General features: G+C 41.3%; 1 protein-coding gene across 1 annotated transcript in view; it reads left to right on the top strand.

The window, feature by feature from the left end:
* LOC310945908 (coiled-coil domain-containing protein 60-like) overlaps positions 1–16,898 on the top strand; it is a gene marked incomplete at both ends in the record, with an annotated part of 34,135 nt that overhangs the window by 16,944 nt on the left and 293 nt on the right. Inside the window, 6 exons of the mRNA XM_083912169.1 lie at positions 482–586; positions 3,435–3,522; positions 7,193–7,388; positions 11,442–11,508; positions 14,525–14,662; positions 15,489–15,678. Coding sequence (XP_083768295.1) covers positions 482–586; positions 3,435–3,522; positions 7,193–7,388; positions 11,442–11,508; positions 14,525–14,662; positions 15,489–15,678 — 784 coding nt within the window. The remainder of the gene's footprint in view (positions 1–481; positions 587–3,434; positions 3,523–7,192; positions 7,389–11,441; positions 11,509–14,524; positions 14,663–15,488; positions 15,679–16,898) is intronic.

The raw sequence follows: 16,898 nt of genomic DNA, 5'->3' as shown, positions 1-16,898 counted from the left end.
ACTTCTGAGACATAAATCCAGCATTTACTAGGGCACCTCATTAAATACGTGGAATACACACAAATGACTGTACATTACTTTTCGTAGTTCTATGTGTGTTATTAGGATCCAAAATGTCCCACTCTCCTAAAGTGGAGGAATACGCTGTAATACATTTGCTAAATACTTGCATTCTACAAGTTGATCTTTGACCCCTTGAGGTCAGACAGTTTAGTGAGTGGAGTTAAAGTTATTCTCAGGGCTCCCTGTTGGCTGACCTTTGTTGCATATCATCTCTCTCTCTCTCTCTCTCTCTCTCTCTCTCTCTCTCTCTCTCTCTCTCTCCATGTTTCCTGTTTCTCTCTATCCATCAAATAAATAAATTCTAGCTGAACCTAAATTCTTTGAGTTGAGATGAGTTTTTTGTTTGCTGTGTCTTATGCATCATAATAAAAAAAGAATATTGGTGGACTCTTGGACAAACTGCTGTGTGCTGTTGCAGGGAGGTCATCTACCGCCAGCTCTGCTGTCTGAATTGGCTGCTGGAGGCCCTGACTCTGGATCGCTCTGGAAGAGTCGGACCTCTCACCGCCTGCTGGGACCCCAAGTAAGTTTTTCTGGGGTCAAAGGTTCTCACCACCTACACACAAATTAGTAGTCAGATAAAGCAAATGCATGAATAAGTAGTTGCCTTCTAAAGATGCTGAAGCCAAGAATTTATCCAGATATGCACCCAGTTAACTCACAATTCTGTTTAAAACTCATACCGTCAAACGATTTGCTGCTTTTTTTTGCGTCACCTCTGGTGGAAAAAGTTCTCAATGCCCCTGCTGTTAAGTGTACAGTCATCACGTTTCATGATTTCTTGGTACTGCAACTCAAAGCCACACAATTTTGCATATTGAAAAAAAAAATTCAAATTCTTTCTTTCTTTTGAATATGCTTTGGGTATTTGTTGAAACCCATGTATGTGTTTGGAGAACTGGATACAGTGTTTGAGTCAAAGCTGGTGCAAGAATCCAAAAAAGTTCAGTTTCCACGTCTAAAAATAGCCGGATGATAGGCAATACTTCCGCATTGTTGGGTACGTAGAGCGTCTCTTTCGCCATCTAAGTCATTGGGAAAAAAAGTCTTTTTGGACCCAATGGCATCATGTGACCGACATGGAAGTTGTAATTCCACTGTTTGGCCTCTCTGTCCAATTGCCTTAAAATCCGCTGCACTTCCCGGGGACCTGTTTGAAACAGAGGCTGTATATAATGATGGGTGGCTCTACGGCTTCCCAAAAGTGAAGCCAAAGACTCACGATTGCAACCTGGTGGCTAGCTGTAATATAGCTCATAAGTCCCGCCCCCTCCATGTTAGCGGATGTGACATGGGCGAAACTAAATAGTCAAAGTACTCCTCGCATACATTTTTCCCAAAGATGATTTCATGTAATCTGACTCTCGCAGGATGAATTTTGTCCCGCTTTGCTTCACTCATTAGAAAGTGATTTCAGGAGGCTCGGTCTTCATCAAAAACCCTTGCATATGATTGGATCAACCACTTGTCCGTCATCTTTACTGATGTTCTACTTCAACCACTCACATTGAAACCAACCCGTGACGCTGATGAGAGCGACGCAGGGAAAAGCCAAACAGAACAGCTGACATGCTTTCCACCAACAAAAGCCTTCAGAGCCGTTCTCTGGTGTTCTTTTAAAAAAGAAATATTTGATAGAGTGGACAACACAGATGAAACAGCAGCATCCATGTTGACATCTGCTTCCTCGATGCAGGCCCCCATTGTTGTCTGAATCACAACAGTCGCTGCCTGGCGTTCCTGATTGGCCTGACCATTTTTTGCGGACCCTGAAATCCCTCTGTAATGGATCGATCCCAGATGGTTGAGTGGAGTTAGGCGGAGTCAAGGCGGAACGATAGGTTAGGTTTTCTGTCAATGTAGGTAGTTTTTATCAAGCTGATGTTTGTTCAAGTGTTCATTTTACAGATAAGTTTGATTTTAATTTGAAAAACCGGGTGAAACTTCACGATTGACAGCTATGATCGAATCCTAATTGGTTCGGGGTCGAGGAAGCAGAGCCGTGTCGTCAATCTTTACAGGAGCCGTGTCGTCCATCTTTACATACAGTCTATGGTTTAAACATCATCTGTGTAATTTAGATGCTTCTCAATGAGTACTTCTTCAATATTTAAGAGTGTTTACATTTGACAGGATAATGGTGCTTTCACTGTGAGCAATAGAGCCCATAGAGCTTTCACATTATATCAGTGATTGTCCTCATACTATGAAAACGCTCCATACATAATACATAAGCTGTTGTTTACTGTGAAAGGATGATTCCACTGACTGGAGCCCCCGTACAGTCCTTTGGTCCAGAGGCTGAAACACAGCAGCAGGAGTGACACATCCATCAGTGATCGGCTCATTACGGCGCTGACCTCTGCACGCTGACCGATGAGTAACTTCTGTCAAATCCACACTGATTTTAAAGCGAGCCACCTGAAGAGACGCTGCATCTATACTGTAGAGAGCCAGCGATGAAAGGTGGTGGTGATCAGGGGCTGCAGGCGCCAGCTGACAGTGCAGGTTGAAATATAAAGTCCAAAGCTCCAGAGGGGGTCCAGGCTTAGAGAGGAGATTGCATTCTTCTATCTTCATACCTCCCCCTCCAGGTTTCAGCTCCCGTGATATTGACCCACCACAGGCTGTCGAGGGTGAGGAAATGCAGAGAAAGTGCAGATGCAGCAGCTGTGTGGTGCTTAAACTCATATGTTTATCCCAACAATATTGCTGTGACATTGCACTTTTAGGTTCCTTCTTTACATTTCTTTTTATTCTGGCCTTGATATTGAGCTATGATGATCTTTATGGTGTCAGAGTAGACCTGAACTGGCACAATAGATGATTTCATAAAGTTTTAAGGTGACTGTACTACGCTCAGTCACAATTGCTCCTTGTAGAATATGGCACAGTAATATTATTGCACCCCACTGTAAGCCTTGAATAATTGATAGAAAAATGGAAAAAGGAAAGAACGGAAGGGAAAAGCTACAAAGAGACTTTTTTTGTACCCAAACATAATCATGTTACAGCCTCCAGGGCCTTCACTCTGCTTCAAATCCAATTTCCCAGAAAGTCTTAAGCTTTATGGGCCAAATGATACAGCCGAGGTATTACTGTACAGGAAGACAAGGAGAGGATGAAATGAAACATTATCACAAGGTTACGGTTGCTGCTGGGCTTTCCACCGGGCGGGCAGCTCTGATGTCGGGCATCAATCTAAAACGCAGCACAGATTTTAGGATAAGATGAATTATGATTTTGATAATGGTCTGAGCGACTCTCAAGCTGTCTCTGCCTCGAAGGCCGGTTTCGACTAGTGGTGAGCCGCAGAAGGTCACCGGAGTGATGAATGTATCACAACAGCGGCAATCATTTTCCTTTCGCAGAGACCCTGGCCGAGGCAGGACCACGATGAAGATGCTGAAAAAGGAACGAGCCATTGAGAACAAATGGGAGCAGTTTGTTTCAACCAAGGTATCTCCCACTCTTGTTTATTATTAATGATAGATCGATGCAAAAGTTTCAATCACAAATGGCAACATCAAGCTGACGTGGAACATTAAAATAAAGTGGAAACAATAATAAATACATACACAAACCCAGACCAGAAATATAAACAACAGCATAATCATGTATTGTTATAATGGTTTACTGCTGTTTTATTATTATGAGCTGGAAACACCATTAACCACTTCATTTATAAGACTGATACTGTCATTAATTCATGATAACCCCCCATTATATTAATTATTTTTGATGTTTAATGTATTTGTGTTTACATTATAAATCCAAAAGTATGTGGACACACCTGTCAGTATACTTCTGTGTACTTTTGTTATGGGTCCCTTTTTTATGGTTTCAAGTTTCAGTTAAAAGCATGGTGACTTTCTATAAACACCGAAAGAGCAAAACTAACAACATACCTCTCTTAACTTCTATTAACAATGTGTTTCTGTTTAGCCAAAGCCTGTTATATCTTAATACTCTTTGCCATAGAGCAGTGGTTCTCAAATATGTACAACCTTTGAAATATGTTTTTAGCCAAGCACCACCTGACCAGCACGAGACATTTTTGGTAGAAAAAGAAATTGCGCTGCAGCGTCAGTGTCTGATTGACTAAACAACAACTGATCAACACTGAAACAGCCAGCTGACAGTTTACGGCCATTAACGATTCAATTAAAAAAGGGTTATTGGATACAAAATATGGTTTATCCAACCTACATTTACATATATTAATATGGTAAATCGTTTTAGGAATCATGCATGACTGATGATTTTTTAAATATCACACGTACCCCATGCAGTACTCCCTAGTATCTCTAGGGGTATGCGTACCCCTATTTAAGAAACACTACCATAGAGCTCCATTATTGTCCAAAAACGAATAAAACACATTAATGAGCCACACTTCTGCACTGGGTGACTGGGTGTTTTCTCATGGCCATGAACTCACACACTAGTTTCTACACCCACGCACCGTCCTGCTGCTGAAAATACTCACTAGAGAACCAAATCTGCAGCTGAAAAACCCCAACATATTTAATCCTTTCTCCTGTTTGATAAAAACTACAGTGCCCAGCTGACAGATATTATTATGATTTGTGAAAACAGAGCTAAGAGGAGGTGCAGAAGTCTAGTTTTCTCTCAGAACACTTGAATTATAATACGTTTTTGCCCAACATCACCATAAATAAAATGCCAACCACAGCTTTAAAGAAAAAATCTTCATGCTCCAGCACACAATTATATTTTAAATGACTCTGTCTCCAACTTGGTGGCAACAGCAACTGCTTAATGCATTAATTCCCATGGTTATAGAATAAGATGTCAATCACATATAGGTGGAATGCTCGTGTGTCCACCTACTTTTGGCCATAAAGGGTATTCATCTTCTCTGTCTTTTCACCCACTCTCAAAGTCCACTACCTGCCACACTCTGCCGAGAGACAGAAATCCTGCACTGTGACACCGACACGACACACATACACACACACACACACACACACACACACACACACACACACACACACACTCACACACACGGAAAAATCTGTTGCATTTACTCACTCATGCTCAAGCACTACACTTAATAGACTCTAAACCTTAAATCTTGATGCCCAGACACAATTATTTAAACAGTCAAACATGCATGCTTTAACCCACAGACTGGCTCACACACACACACACACACACACACGCTTTACACCTCAGGGGATGGCAGTGTGTGGCAGTAGAGGACATTGGGAGAGCTGTTGCTGAAGTGTTGTGCTTCCCTCCACCCTGATAATTAGGCTGATGGGAGCGTCACATGCACTCAAGGCCTCGGTCTTCTCTGACAGACAGCCGGGAGAGAGGGAAGGGCATTGGAGGAGAGAGGGGAGAGGGAGAGTCGTGTCTGGCTCCTTTCTGTTGCTCATATGTCGCCCTCGGTTGAGAGATGGGTCTACCTATGGGTGTGTGCCAAGCTGCTGCCTCTCAGCTTGTGTGTGTGTTTGCATATTTCTGCACTTACTAGGATCCACAATGAGCTAATATAAATTGAAGACTTTGCTTCAGGCTTACAGATGTTTTTTAATTAAAAAAAAAAAAGAAAAAAACCCTGTCGTTATAGGAACGTTTCACCGTTTTCTGTTGTTTGTCGTCTGCTTTACTTTTTCTCATGAATAACTGGCCAAAGACAGATGGCGAGACATAACACGGAGATTATTTCTGGCGTGGTGAGAGAAAAAAAAAAGGAGCTTGACGCAAAAACAAAACATTCAAAGATATGAGTAGCTTGTTACTGCCAGGTTTTGGTCAGTCTCTTAGAACCGATACCAAGAGCCTCCATTCTGGGCTGACACATAACAGTTATACACGAAAAGTGTCAATTATAGATTCTCTGTTGACAGCGGCCTCAGTAGATGACGATGACAGACAGCCATTAGAGGTGTTATTTTGAGTAAAGTGTGTGTGTGTGTGTGTGTGTGTGTGTGTGTGTGTGTGTGTGTGTGTGTGTGTGTGTGTGTGTGTGTGTGTGTGTGTGTGTGTGTGTGTGTGTGTGTGTGTGTGTGTGTGTGTGTGTGTGTGTGTGTGTGTGTGTGTGTGTGTGTGTGTGTGTGTGTGTGTGTGTGTGTGTGTGTGTGTGTGTATGAGCTATACTGTGAATTGACTACAAACTCCTTTGACTGTAATCAGCAAAATTCTCCCAGGTGGTTCCAAAACACAATAACACAACCTGGGAAATGAAAATGACGCAGGTTGAGATAAAGTAGGTAAATCAGAATCATACATTACAACACCTAAATAACTCAGAGAGTTACGCTTTTAAGTAAATTTGAGAATCAAAGACAAATAAATGTATAAGTAAAACTGACTGCAGGGTTAAAGAGAGCTCAGTAATCTTGTAAAGCTTTGTTGTGCTGACCTCTATAGGTTGAAAGACTGAAGTCTGTTGGACTTGACCATAATAAACAAACTTTTTCACAAGACACTGTCCCAATTCCCAGTTTTTAACATCCCCTACTTCTCTCCTGGCATCTTAGTCCCGCCCTCTGGAGATGTGAGCAGAGGAGGCGACGAAGACACACAAGGAGAGACAAGGAGAGGCAATAGGCATTTAACAAAATGACATCTTTGCCTCAGAGCCTCTGGCAGAGGAGCAGAAGTGTTCATTATATACTTACTTTTATTTAACACACACAGAATTATTTATATACAAATAAAGAGAAACATGGTGTATATATAGCTACACACATTTTAAACGCATGTCTATCTATACATAGTAGGGTTGCAAAATTCCAGGAATATTCAAAGTTGGAAACTTTTCATGGGAATAATCTGGAAATTTTGGGGGATCTTATACTATCTGTATATACCTTTACAGACATACTAACAATGGCTGAATTCCATAGTTGCTTTGATTTCAGGTTCCTGGAATCATTCATGCCGCCTCACACTAACTGGGATGTTTCATTAATGTTGGTAGTAACAGCGGTGCTTTGCACCTATGAACGGTCAAAATGTCTCCTGTAAGAAATACCTTTATTTTGTCGTCCTTGTGTCCTTAAATTCAGATGGTTAGATGATTAACTAAACGCACGCTGTCCTTTTAAGAATTTGTACAACCTTTTATGTCTCCTTTTCTTCTCCCCTTCAAAAGTCTCATCCCAGGCGCCCTCGCAGCTCCTCTGCTCGCCTCTACGCCCACAGGAAGTCTTCCTTAATGAGTGTGGCCTCCCTCCCTGCACTCACCTCCAACACTGTGGGCAGCAGTGTGTCCTCTCTGGTCCCAGGAGCTGAGGACGACACAGAGTCTCCAGGAGCAGCAGAGGAGAACGACCGCCCTCCCTCAGAGTGTAAGTTATCAAAATTGGATGTTTTTTTTTACAAACAGTACAAAGAGCTCATGAAATCAAACAGGATTATACATTTTATATCTCCTTTTCTTCTCCCCTTCAAAAGTGTCATCCCAGGCGCCTGTGTCTCTAGACGCATGTATGGTTGGATGTAAGAAAAGCGCAACAGGAATAGCATTTTAGTTTGGATGCTGGCAACAAATGTCCATGTCCACAGTCTGAATATGAGTTATAAGTGAGGAATAACAGTAAATGGAGTCACTTCAGTACATTATGCAGAGGTGAGGTCCACATGCAGTCACATTCACTCATCTCCTTGTTGTTGGAGGAAAGCACAGAATAGACTGTGTCTATTTCCCACCAACGCTGAGTGAAAGACACACACATGCACGATCATACCAGTGTTTGTCTTGCTATGCTCATAAGGCCTATGTTGATTCGCGAAATCCTGACATTAATCTATACCTTCACCTCTAAAAGCCTCCTTAAAGCAGCCTCATTCATAGTCTGATCCTTACTCTTGTGTATAGGACCATGACGGTGGGTCATGTTTACAATGTTTACAAGGAAAACTCCCCTGAACAATCACTGATGTGCTGTTTGTGACTCTGTAAGTGCACTAATGAGGTCAAGTTATGACATATAATGATGATTTTTCAATGATTTTGCTTTCTTGTTGACACTAAAATGCAAAAAAAACAAAAACAAATAAATACATAATAATTAGGAAAACTTGTCTCTATCTAACTTGGACCTAGAACAGTGGTCTCAAACTGTGGTGCACATACTGCGGTGGTACAAAATGTAATTCAATTCATTCAAAATCCTATAATATGAAAGTTATTCAGTAAACTTGAGATTTAAAATACTTTAACTATGAGATCGCTGAAATGTACGTGCGTGTTTTGCCTTTCATGTAATATTTTTGTTCCAATATCAGCCTGCATACATGCATGATTATAGTAAGCTGAGGTAATATGAATGGTTCAAAAACAAATGGTTCACAATTAGTTTGCATCCAAACGGAAGCTTTTAGGAAGACAAGTGCAGATCAGAGGGAGAATATTTCGATCTCACTGGAACGGCCCATAGCTGAAAGGGTAGACGTACGCTACTGTTTCTTAACATTGGTCACGATGGTGGTACTTGGAGCTTCGTGTTTTCTGAGGTCTGTACGCCTCAGAAATAAGTTTGAACACCTCTGACCGAGAAGAACAATGGAACCCGCCAAAACTATCTCCCTTCACAAAAACACCCTCACTGTGAAGATAGGAAAGTCAAAATTCGTTCACAAAAAGAAAGAAGTTTCATAAACACATGCAGAGAAACCCAGCTATGTTGTCATAGCAACAGCTGTTTGACGCAAACTTATGATCACAAAGCCTTAAAAAGTCACTTTATTCCTGCGGATAAAGAGACAGCATCACAGAAAATAAAAAGAAACCATGATGGCGACCAAATTCCCTGTCCAATCTTATGAACACACACACACACATACACACACACACACACACACACACACACACACACACACACACACTCACACACACACACACACACACTTCCAGCCCACCACCTGCTGGGTTTGAAATGGAAACCCAAATAAGAGTTTGGTCTGTTCAAAACACTTCTCAGCTGAGTGATCAGAACCTTTCTGCCAGGGTTCAGCCCTCCTATGCCCTGTGCTGATTCCCAGAGTGCACTGCTTCAGGCTTCAGAGCAGAATATAATTAGTCATCTTATCCCTCCCACCACCCCCCGCCTCCTGTAGATTACAGGTTTCATACATCCTGATGCAAGACTGTTCAGCTAGTTGTCGCTGTCTGAGTCATTGTCAGGTTGTTGTTGCTTTTTCTTCTCCATTACTCTCTCTTTCTCACATTTTCTCTCTCCTCCCTTCCTCCTGCGCCCTCGCTCTAATCATAAAAGGAGTCCAAAAATCAAAGGATTAATGCAACACCATTGGTTTAAAGCAATTAACTGCTGTTCGGGCTAATCCCCAGAGTTATGTCTCAAATCCAGAAATTGGCCACTGGAGATGTGCAGCTCTGCCCACACTACATTGTTTTGCCTGGTAAATGGATTTGAAAGAGGAGTTCAATACTTTTGGAGAAAGAAATAAGTCGTTTTTTCAACTCTTTGAGGAAAAAAGGAAACGCAAAACTTTGACTAATTAGGAGGTTTGTATTTGCATTTCAATGCTTCCCCCAGTGGTTTCTTAGCAGATAGTTAATCCGCCACATTCATTTGGCATAATTAAAATAAGAACTCTATTTATTGAATCTAAAAGCCAGCCAATTTGCAAAAGTTATTGGCTATTACAGTTTGGGCTGCAGGTTTTTATAGCTCTTCCTCATGAGAAAGCATGCTATACATTTTAATAAGCGCCTCATCTCTCCGATTTGCCACACTGTGATTAATTTTGTCACAGCTCATAGAGAAGTTGAATCATTTAGGCTGGTATTTAACATTTTAATGAATGCTTTATACTCTTGGGAAGCTTCAGGAAGATTTATTGTGTCATCGCTGTGTGTGATATCTAAGCTCCTACCTGATGCTTCAGTGGCATGACATGCAGGGTACACTGTTCTCTGTCAACAGTGTAGTAACCGCATGTAAACACGGGGGGGAGCTGTGAGATTATATATGAAAATAACACTTAGACGGACACATTTTGACTTGTCTTGTAACTGTGTGGAAATACATGCATTTAAGTAACACTTGCACAAGGTCTAATCTGTCTTTTGCACGATAAGGCCTACTTATATTTCCACATATCTTACTCATGTGATACAAGACTCAAAATCGCTAAAGCACATTAAACTACTGGTCTGACAGTGCAGGAACACATGTAACACATATTAACCTAAAACATGCTGCTACAAATGACACATAGCTTTAATTTCTGACCTTTGAGGCCTGTGATCCCATAAGAGAAGCAATGTCTACTCCCCTTGTCACAATTGTTAACATGATTTGTGAGTTCAACTGAAGAGAATTCTTTTTTTTAGATGGCTTAAGTGTTGAAAGAGTTTAACGTTTCACAAGACAATCAGTAGAAGTATCCAAAAGCTTTTCCATTCCTACCTAAAGAAAGACAGATAAAATAATAATAATATTAGCACATTAACAATCATACATTATTACAAAGTTTTAAAGGAGACAATACTCATTATGTAAACGGTTATTATTGCCACTATTCATATCATTGTTGTATTTAACTGCTGTAACTTGTTCGTCACATTCATTTTATTACTCTTAATGTTGATTTGATGGTTGCTTGCATCTCTAATCTGTCTGTCTGTTTTTGTGTCTGTCTGTTTTTGTGTCTGTCTGTCTTTGTGTCTGTCTCTCTGTCTTTGTGTCTGTCTGTCTTTGTATGTGGGTGTCAGGCTGGTGGATGGATCAAACAAACACAGCACATCTCAGGGGACAGCGTTTTATGTCCTCTTCTTGTCCTGTGCACCTGTAGATACAGTACAAACACACTTATTTTTTCCCAACCACGATCGTTTCCACGTGTTCCCCATTTCTAAAACAGTAGTGTAGCATCGCCGTCTTACGTGCAGGACTACACGTATGCGTTGATAAAACGGCCATATGTGATGAGTGGTGATTAAAACGGGTTGGGTAACCTGAGAGGTCATCAATTACTGTTACACACTGACGAATACATTATGTTGATTTGTATTCTGAGGCAGAGTGGCACGCAGCGGGTTAAATGTGGGACAGCAGAGAAATGATCTGTATGGAGGGAGTGCATTGAAGTGACAGGAGCAGTTAGCCTTTAACCTAAGAGAGACAAAGAAATCATTCCTGATAGTGTTTAAATCTGTCTTGACCTCACTGCTGCTCCATATATCATGCTTTCTTAAAACTCCACGACAAAAAAAAGTCTGTTATAAGTTGTGTGAACTCTTGTAATCATGAATAATTATACATTTAGCGGAATAGAGAGAGTTATAGATTTATAATCAAATGCACCGATGTAAGAGATGGAGCAGAAAGAAACTCTAATTAAAGTCTTTTTTAAATGTTTTTTTCTCTCTCCAGGTCTTTGCATACTGTCCGATGTCAACCAGAAAGTCAAGAAAGAGAGCCAAAGCTCACTAACCAGCAGGTTAGTTCAACTTGCAAGGATCTATATTTTTAGCAGCCCTAGAAGATAAACATGGTGTAAAAGATAACGACCCAGCTGCCATAAATCCCTAAACTCTGCACCTAACTGCTGCTCCTCAGGCTGAGCTCCCCGTATGATTTAGACACTTTGCAATAATGTGCAGCAGTACCAAAGGCTTTATTTCCTGAATCAACAGCAGCTAATCATAAAGAGGACAAAAGTCCAAGCCGCCATGACCGTGGGCGATATTCCTGGAATGACTGTAAAGAGAAGAAGAGCTGGGAAAATAAAAGCTACAGAAGCAGCTCAACCTGTACTCTCCACACTGGCTCTGTGGTGACAGACCATCAATTTGTGCTTCTATTTTTAGTGCCCCCTCATCTTCATTCCTCCTCTGGTCTATTCAGAGTCTTAAAGGCAGTGATCTGAGAGGCTATGTCAGGAATTTGCTGTGACGCTCCGGGGGAATGGTGTTATAGATGTGGGGACAAAAGGGCACATTGTAAATGTTATCAGGGCACATTTCGTTGGTGCTTTCTGCCTGATATTTACTTTGGCTGTTAAACTTGTGATCACATGATTATCACCATTCAATGACTGATTACATGTTCCAGATGGCTATTTTCTCTCTGCCAGCTTTCTGTAATTATGAGTTTGTTTCAACAAGGTCTGCATTAACATTTGTGTCTGAACGCTTGATGTGCAAAAAGTGCAACATTTAACACTCAACGCAGAAAATAATTACTTATTACTTATCTAACACTTGATCTTTCAGCAACCAATTCAAACGAAGGATGATTAATGCATACACATGTCAACACCAAACTCTCTTTTTACTGCTACTATCTATCCTGTTAAGACGTGACTAAACGCCCTTTCAAAGTAGGATTTCCAGGTCCAAGCCGGTCCAAGCCTCGTATTTCTACAACGCCGTGAACAGATCTGAGTTTTTAAAAAACAACGTAATTGTCATTTTACCTGTTTCTTATCAATATAAAAGATGTCTAACGGACAAACCAGGTAATCGCAATTGTGCACATGTTCGGCCATCGTTGTCTGTTTTGTTCCAACGGAGCGTTTGGACCTGGAAATCGTACTTTGAAGGGGTGTTACGTCAGACTTAATAGCCGGATATGTCCTGCCTCTTTGTAGTGTTGTTCCATATGTATATATGTTATTTAAAGCTTTTAACAACTTGGGGTCCTTTTCTAGTCTTAGCCTTGTTTTTGTTTTTGCTCTGATGTATTATGGGAAGTCTTTGTGCACTTTGGCCAGAGACAGACAATATGCATGTGAATTTTCTCTTCTCAAATAAAGTCAACTAAACATGAGGGTTACACACATAACTGTCAACATAAACACGATTATCCTTCATAAATGTATCCACACATGGGTGTCCTGGGGCACAAATTCACATGAAGCGGTTTTGCAGGTTAATTACTACTTTTTCAAATACAAAACCAACACAAAATGACACCATTAAAACCAGTCTTGTTAAATACAATGGGACTGAGATTGTCTTTTACGGGGCTTTTAGGAAACAACGGTCCAGAGTTTATTCTATATCTGGGAGAATTCTTTTCAGGCGACATATACTACAGCATTCAATCCCAGTTTCAATAGACACTTTTACCACCTGTGACCTATCCCTGTTTTAACAGTCTCTTCTATAAACAAGTCTTACTTGTTATAACCGTCATCTGTTTCAGCTTGATGGCACCCGAGTCCAAAAGACAGTCTTCACCACAGATGATGGGCAACCACACTGACTGCAAGACTGCAGATAATTTTTGGCCCAAAACACCCATGATTCATATACGTCAGCAAACAACAACAAATTACCTGAATTACTTATCTAACCTGCAGTATTTCTATAATCATGCAGTCCACATGCATAAAACCATAACTATTTGGATAAAGTGCTGATGTAGTGCTAAAGTTTGAAAAAAAAAAACATGCTCACATCCATATTTGTTGAACAGTCACAGCCCCTGTTTACATGTAATCCCCCAGTTCTAGGGCAGACATGTGTAGACAATGCAACCAGTGACTTTTAGGTGCAAACAGTGGAGCGTTGTTGTCCGGCTCAGTTCAGCTGAACATGTTGCAGACCAGACTGAAGGCAAAAATCACCCAAAATAAGCAAGAAGTGAAGGTTGCTGCAGGTCAGGTCTGCTGAGATCCGGGGACTTAGAAAAGCTAGTGACTGCAAAGAAAAGATTCAGTATAACGGCTCTACAGTGCTGCTGCGCCCGCGACAGCCATCATCAGAGGCGTTATGTTTTCACGTTGTCCGTCCATCCGTCCTGTTCTTGTGAAGATGACATCTCAAGAGCGCCTGGAGGGGTTTTGGTGGACTTGGACTCGAGGATTTCTACACTAATTATAACAACATTTCGCACAAATGTCTAATAGGATAGAAGTGATGAAGTGATGAGGTTTTATATCCAAAAGGTCAAAGGTCAACTTCACTGTGGCATGTTTCATAAAGGGCGGACATTTGGTCGGGCTGAAGATGTGTTTGAAGCATCTACGTTTTGCAATAAAGTACACTTAATACTTTTTATTTAGCTCCTTCACTTCATTTTCAGTTTGTCGGAAACATACAACCATAAGGGGAAATTCAAGTGTTGCGTTATTTGGTGGCACACCTCCGATGCTCCATTCCTTGGGGACATAAAATGGGTAAAATATCTCTTTAAAGTTAATTTTTGATATTTCCTATAAAATGTGGTACACCAAATTGTGGTGCTTTGGATGTTTTGTATGAAGATAATTAGCATTTCAAATTAAATCTGAAATAAATCCAATGTGCTGGAATCCATATTCAATAGCAAACAAATATATTGTTTTGTACATTATTTTGTATACAATTAAAATAACCTTGTTTGTTAGAGACTCGGCATATTATTGTGACTTATTCCAAAGCTGGCCCAAATACAGTCTACAGCTTAATCACAATTATAAATCGATCAACACACTGAATACTGTTTGTCTTTGTGTGTCCACCCTCCAGCTGTCCTGCCAAGCCCCTGATAGCCAGCAGCCACCTCATCAACAACGACAACAAGGCTACCATGCTGAAAGCTGCCTTTGACGAAAGGGTTGAGGAGATGTCTCAGAGCTACGTCGACGCCCTGGAGCTCAGAGCCAGGTCCGGTAAACATCCAATCCCAAGAGTTTCTGTCTCATAGGTTGCCTCCATCACTATCACTCTGAACAATGCATGTCTCAGATGCTTCATCTTTCTTAAAAATCACTTCCTCGCTGAACATCTAAATCAACTGGGATGAAGGTGTTTTCTTATAAGAATCGAATCATTGTGTTAATGATGGTGTTTTATCACATCATACACTTCAACCCGCTAACCCACCTGTTGTGGCACTAAATAAAGATTATTGTATCTTATGTTACTCCCTGAGTCTTTACTTTAACTCTAAACGTCCTTAACGTCCCTCAGACTAGTACTACTACTCACGTACTGTATATACTACGTTTATTCTGTGATATCAGTCTGTGTCCTTAATAAATATATATATATATATGAGCCAATGATTGAAAGATAATGTGAGCTCTTGTAGGTTCCTCCTGTTCCTTTTTCTTTTTAAATTCAGTTTTCTTCTCCCACCCAGGGAGAGGGTAGACAGTGGTCTCCGCTGGTATCAAGCCCTGTGTCCTGTGACCGAATCTCATGGCTTTCCGCATCATGTGAACCGTATGCCTCCAGAGACAGAGGGTCAGAGCAACAACAACAATAAAAACAACAATATATGGTATGCAGCCTGTCGAAGACATTATCTGGTGTGGAATGTGGACCCTGGATTTGCTAGGTTTATTGCGGCTGGGGTAGCAGGTCAAATTTGTGGAAGTGCATGCACATGTGGTATGCATATGCTAATAAACCCCATATTCTTCTGTGTTGTAGCATGAGGATATAAGTGGATCTGACACTCTGGTTTTCTTCTGTCATTTCTTACCAGGCTGTCCACTCTGCTGAGCAGCCTGCCTAAGGCGGTGTGCAGGGAGCAAGCGGTGAGCCGGGTGCTGGAGAAGCTGAGTGGTTTTGCAGAGCAGCAGACCCTCAGGGTTCGACCTCAGGTCCTGCTCAAGGTGTTGGAGAGTCTGGAGCCATGGGAGCTCTGTCTGCCTGAGCTGTGTGTGGCCATCCAGGTACAAAAAACACAGAGAAAATGATTACGATGGATTTGTCATTTGGTTAAAATGAGTTGGAGAAAAAATGCACAACACCACATTGTAGGATCTAAATGCAAAGACTGTGCTGAGTTTGCAAAAATTAGAGTTTTGTAACTTGCTCAAGTTCAAGATTCAAATTTCAGATGAGCTGAAAGTACATGTAACGCTGTGGATCTTTACTACTGGAATCTGGGCAAATTTGGACATGATTTTGGGTTTAGAGCCGGGAAAATGGAGGGAATTGTACAAATGTGTGATGCCAAATTGTTATTGCAGTCGGCTGGCAGGTTAAAAATTCTCTTTGTTCCCCCCATAAATCAGTCTCAGACTCAAATTTTGGAGAAATGCAGCCCGACGTCAGGCTCTATCATGTTACCAGTGATCAGACTTCACAGTCAGTTTTGAGGTGGAGTGAAAGTCCCACTCAGAAAACGTAAACATCCTGCCCCCTATCACTGCCACAAAAAAAATGAGATAAAAAAAAACCACACATATATTTAACTGCCAGAATTTGTGTAACAGTTAACTGTTTCCCGTAAAAAAAGCTCAAACCTCTGGCCCTCCAAGAACGTCAATACCATAATAACGATCTGACAGAAAACAAAAAATGTGAAGTATAAAGTCTACTTGTGCTACATAAGGGGGTAAAAGAGCACAACAGGGCGGCGCACAGAGAGGCCATTTAGGTGACACTCCCACCGCCACACAACCCAGCAGTGTTTTGCCAGAGCTGCTGGAGGGTATGTAAATGCTACCTTACTCCCACCAAACCATCAATTAGGGACCCTCTCCCAAAACCATAAGGTGCCAGACCCTCTGAACATGCCCCTGCCTGTTAGAAATGAAGGGCAATATATCTTTCCCAGACTCCAGAACAGATAGCTGAAGGTGTAATGACAGGAACGCCAGCTGATAAATGACACCAGGAAGGACAGTAAAGTAGCTTCACTGATCTGGAGGGTCAGTGGAGAGGGTCGAGCACTGACCGCTTCCTTCACTGTGTTCCCTTTTGGGACGGCATGTGGCCCTCTCTGAGGCTCAGAAATGAATCAAACAGACCTCAGGTGACCTCACACAGACCTTTCCATTTGTGGCTCAGTAGGAGAAATGTGTCAAGGTTTAGGGCAACAAAGTGTAATTTTGTTTGCTCACCTACAAGACAGTTTTTGTCCAGTACCTCTAACATCAGTTGTCAG

This window comes from Echiichthys vipera (genome assembly GCF_963691815.1).
Source record: "Echiichthys vipera genome assembly, chromosome: 4".
In the NCBI taxonomy this organism is placed as follows: domain Eukaryota; kingdom Metazoa; phylum Chordata; class Actinopteri; order Perciformes; family Trachinidae; genus Echiichthys; species Echiichthys vipera.
This window is presented reverse-complemented; position numbering and strand designations above follow the sequence as displayed.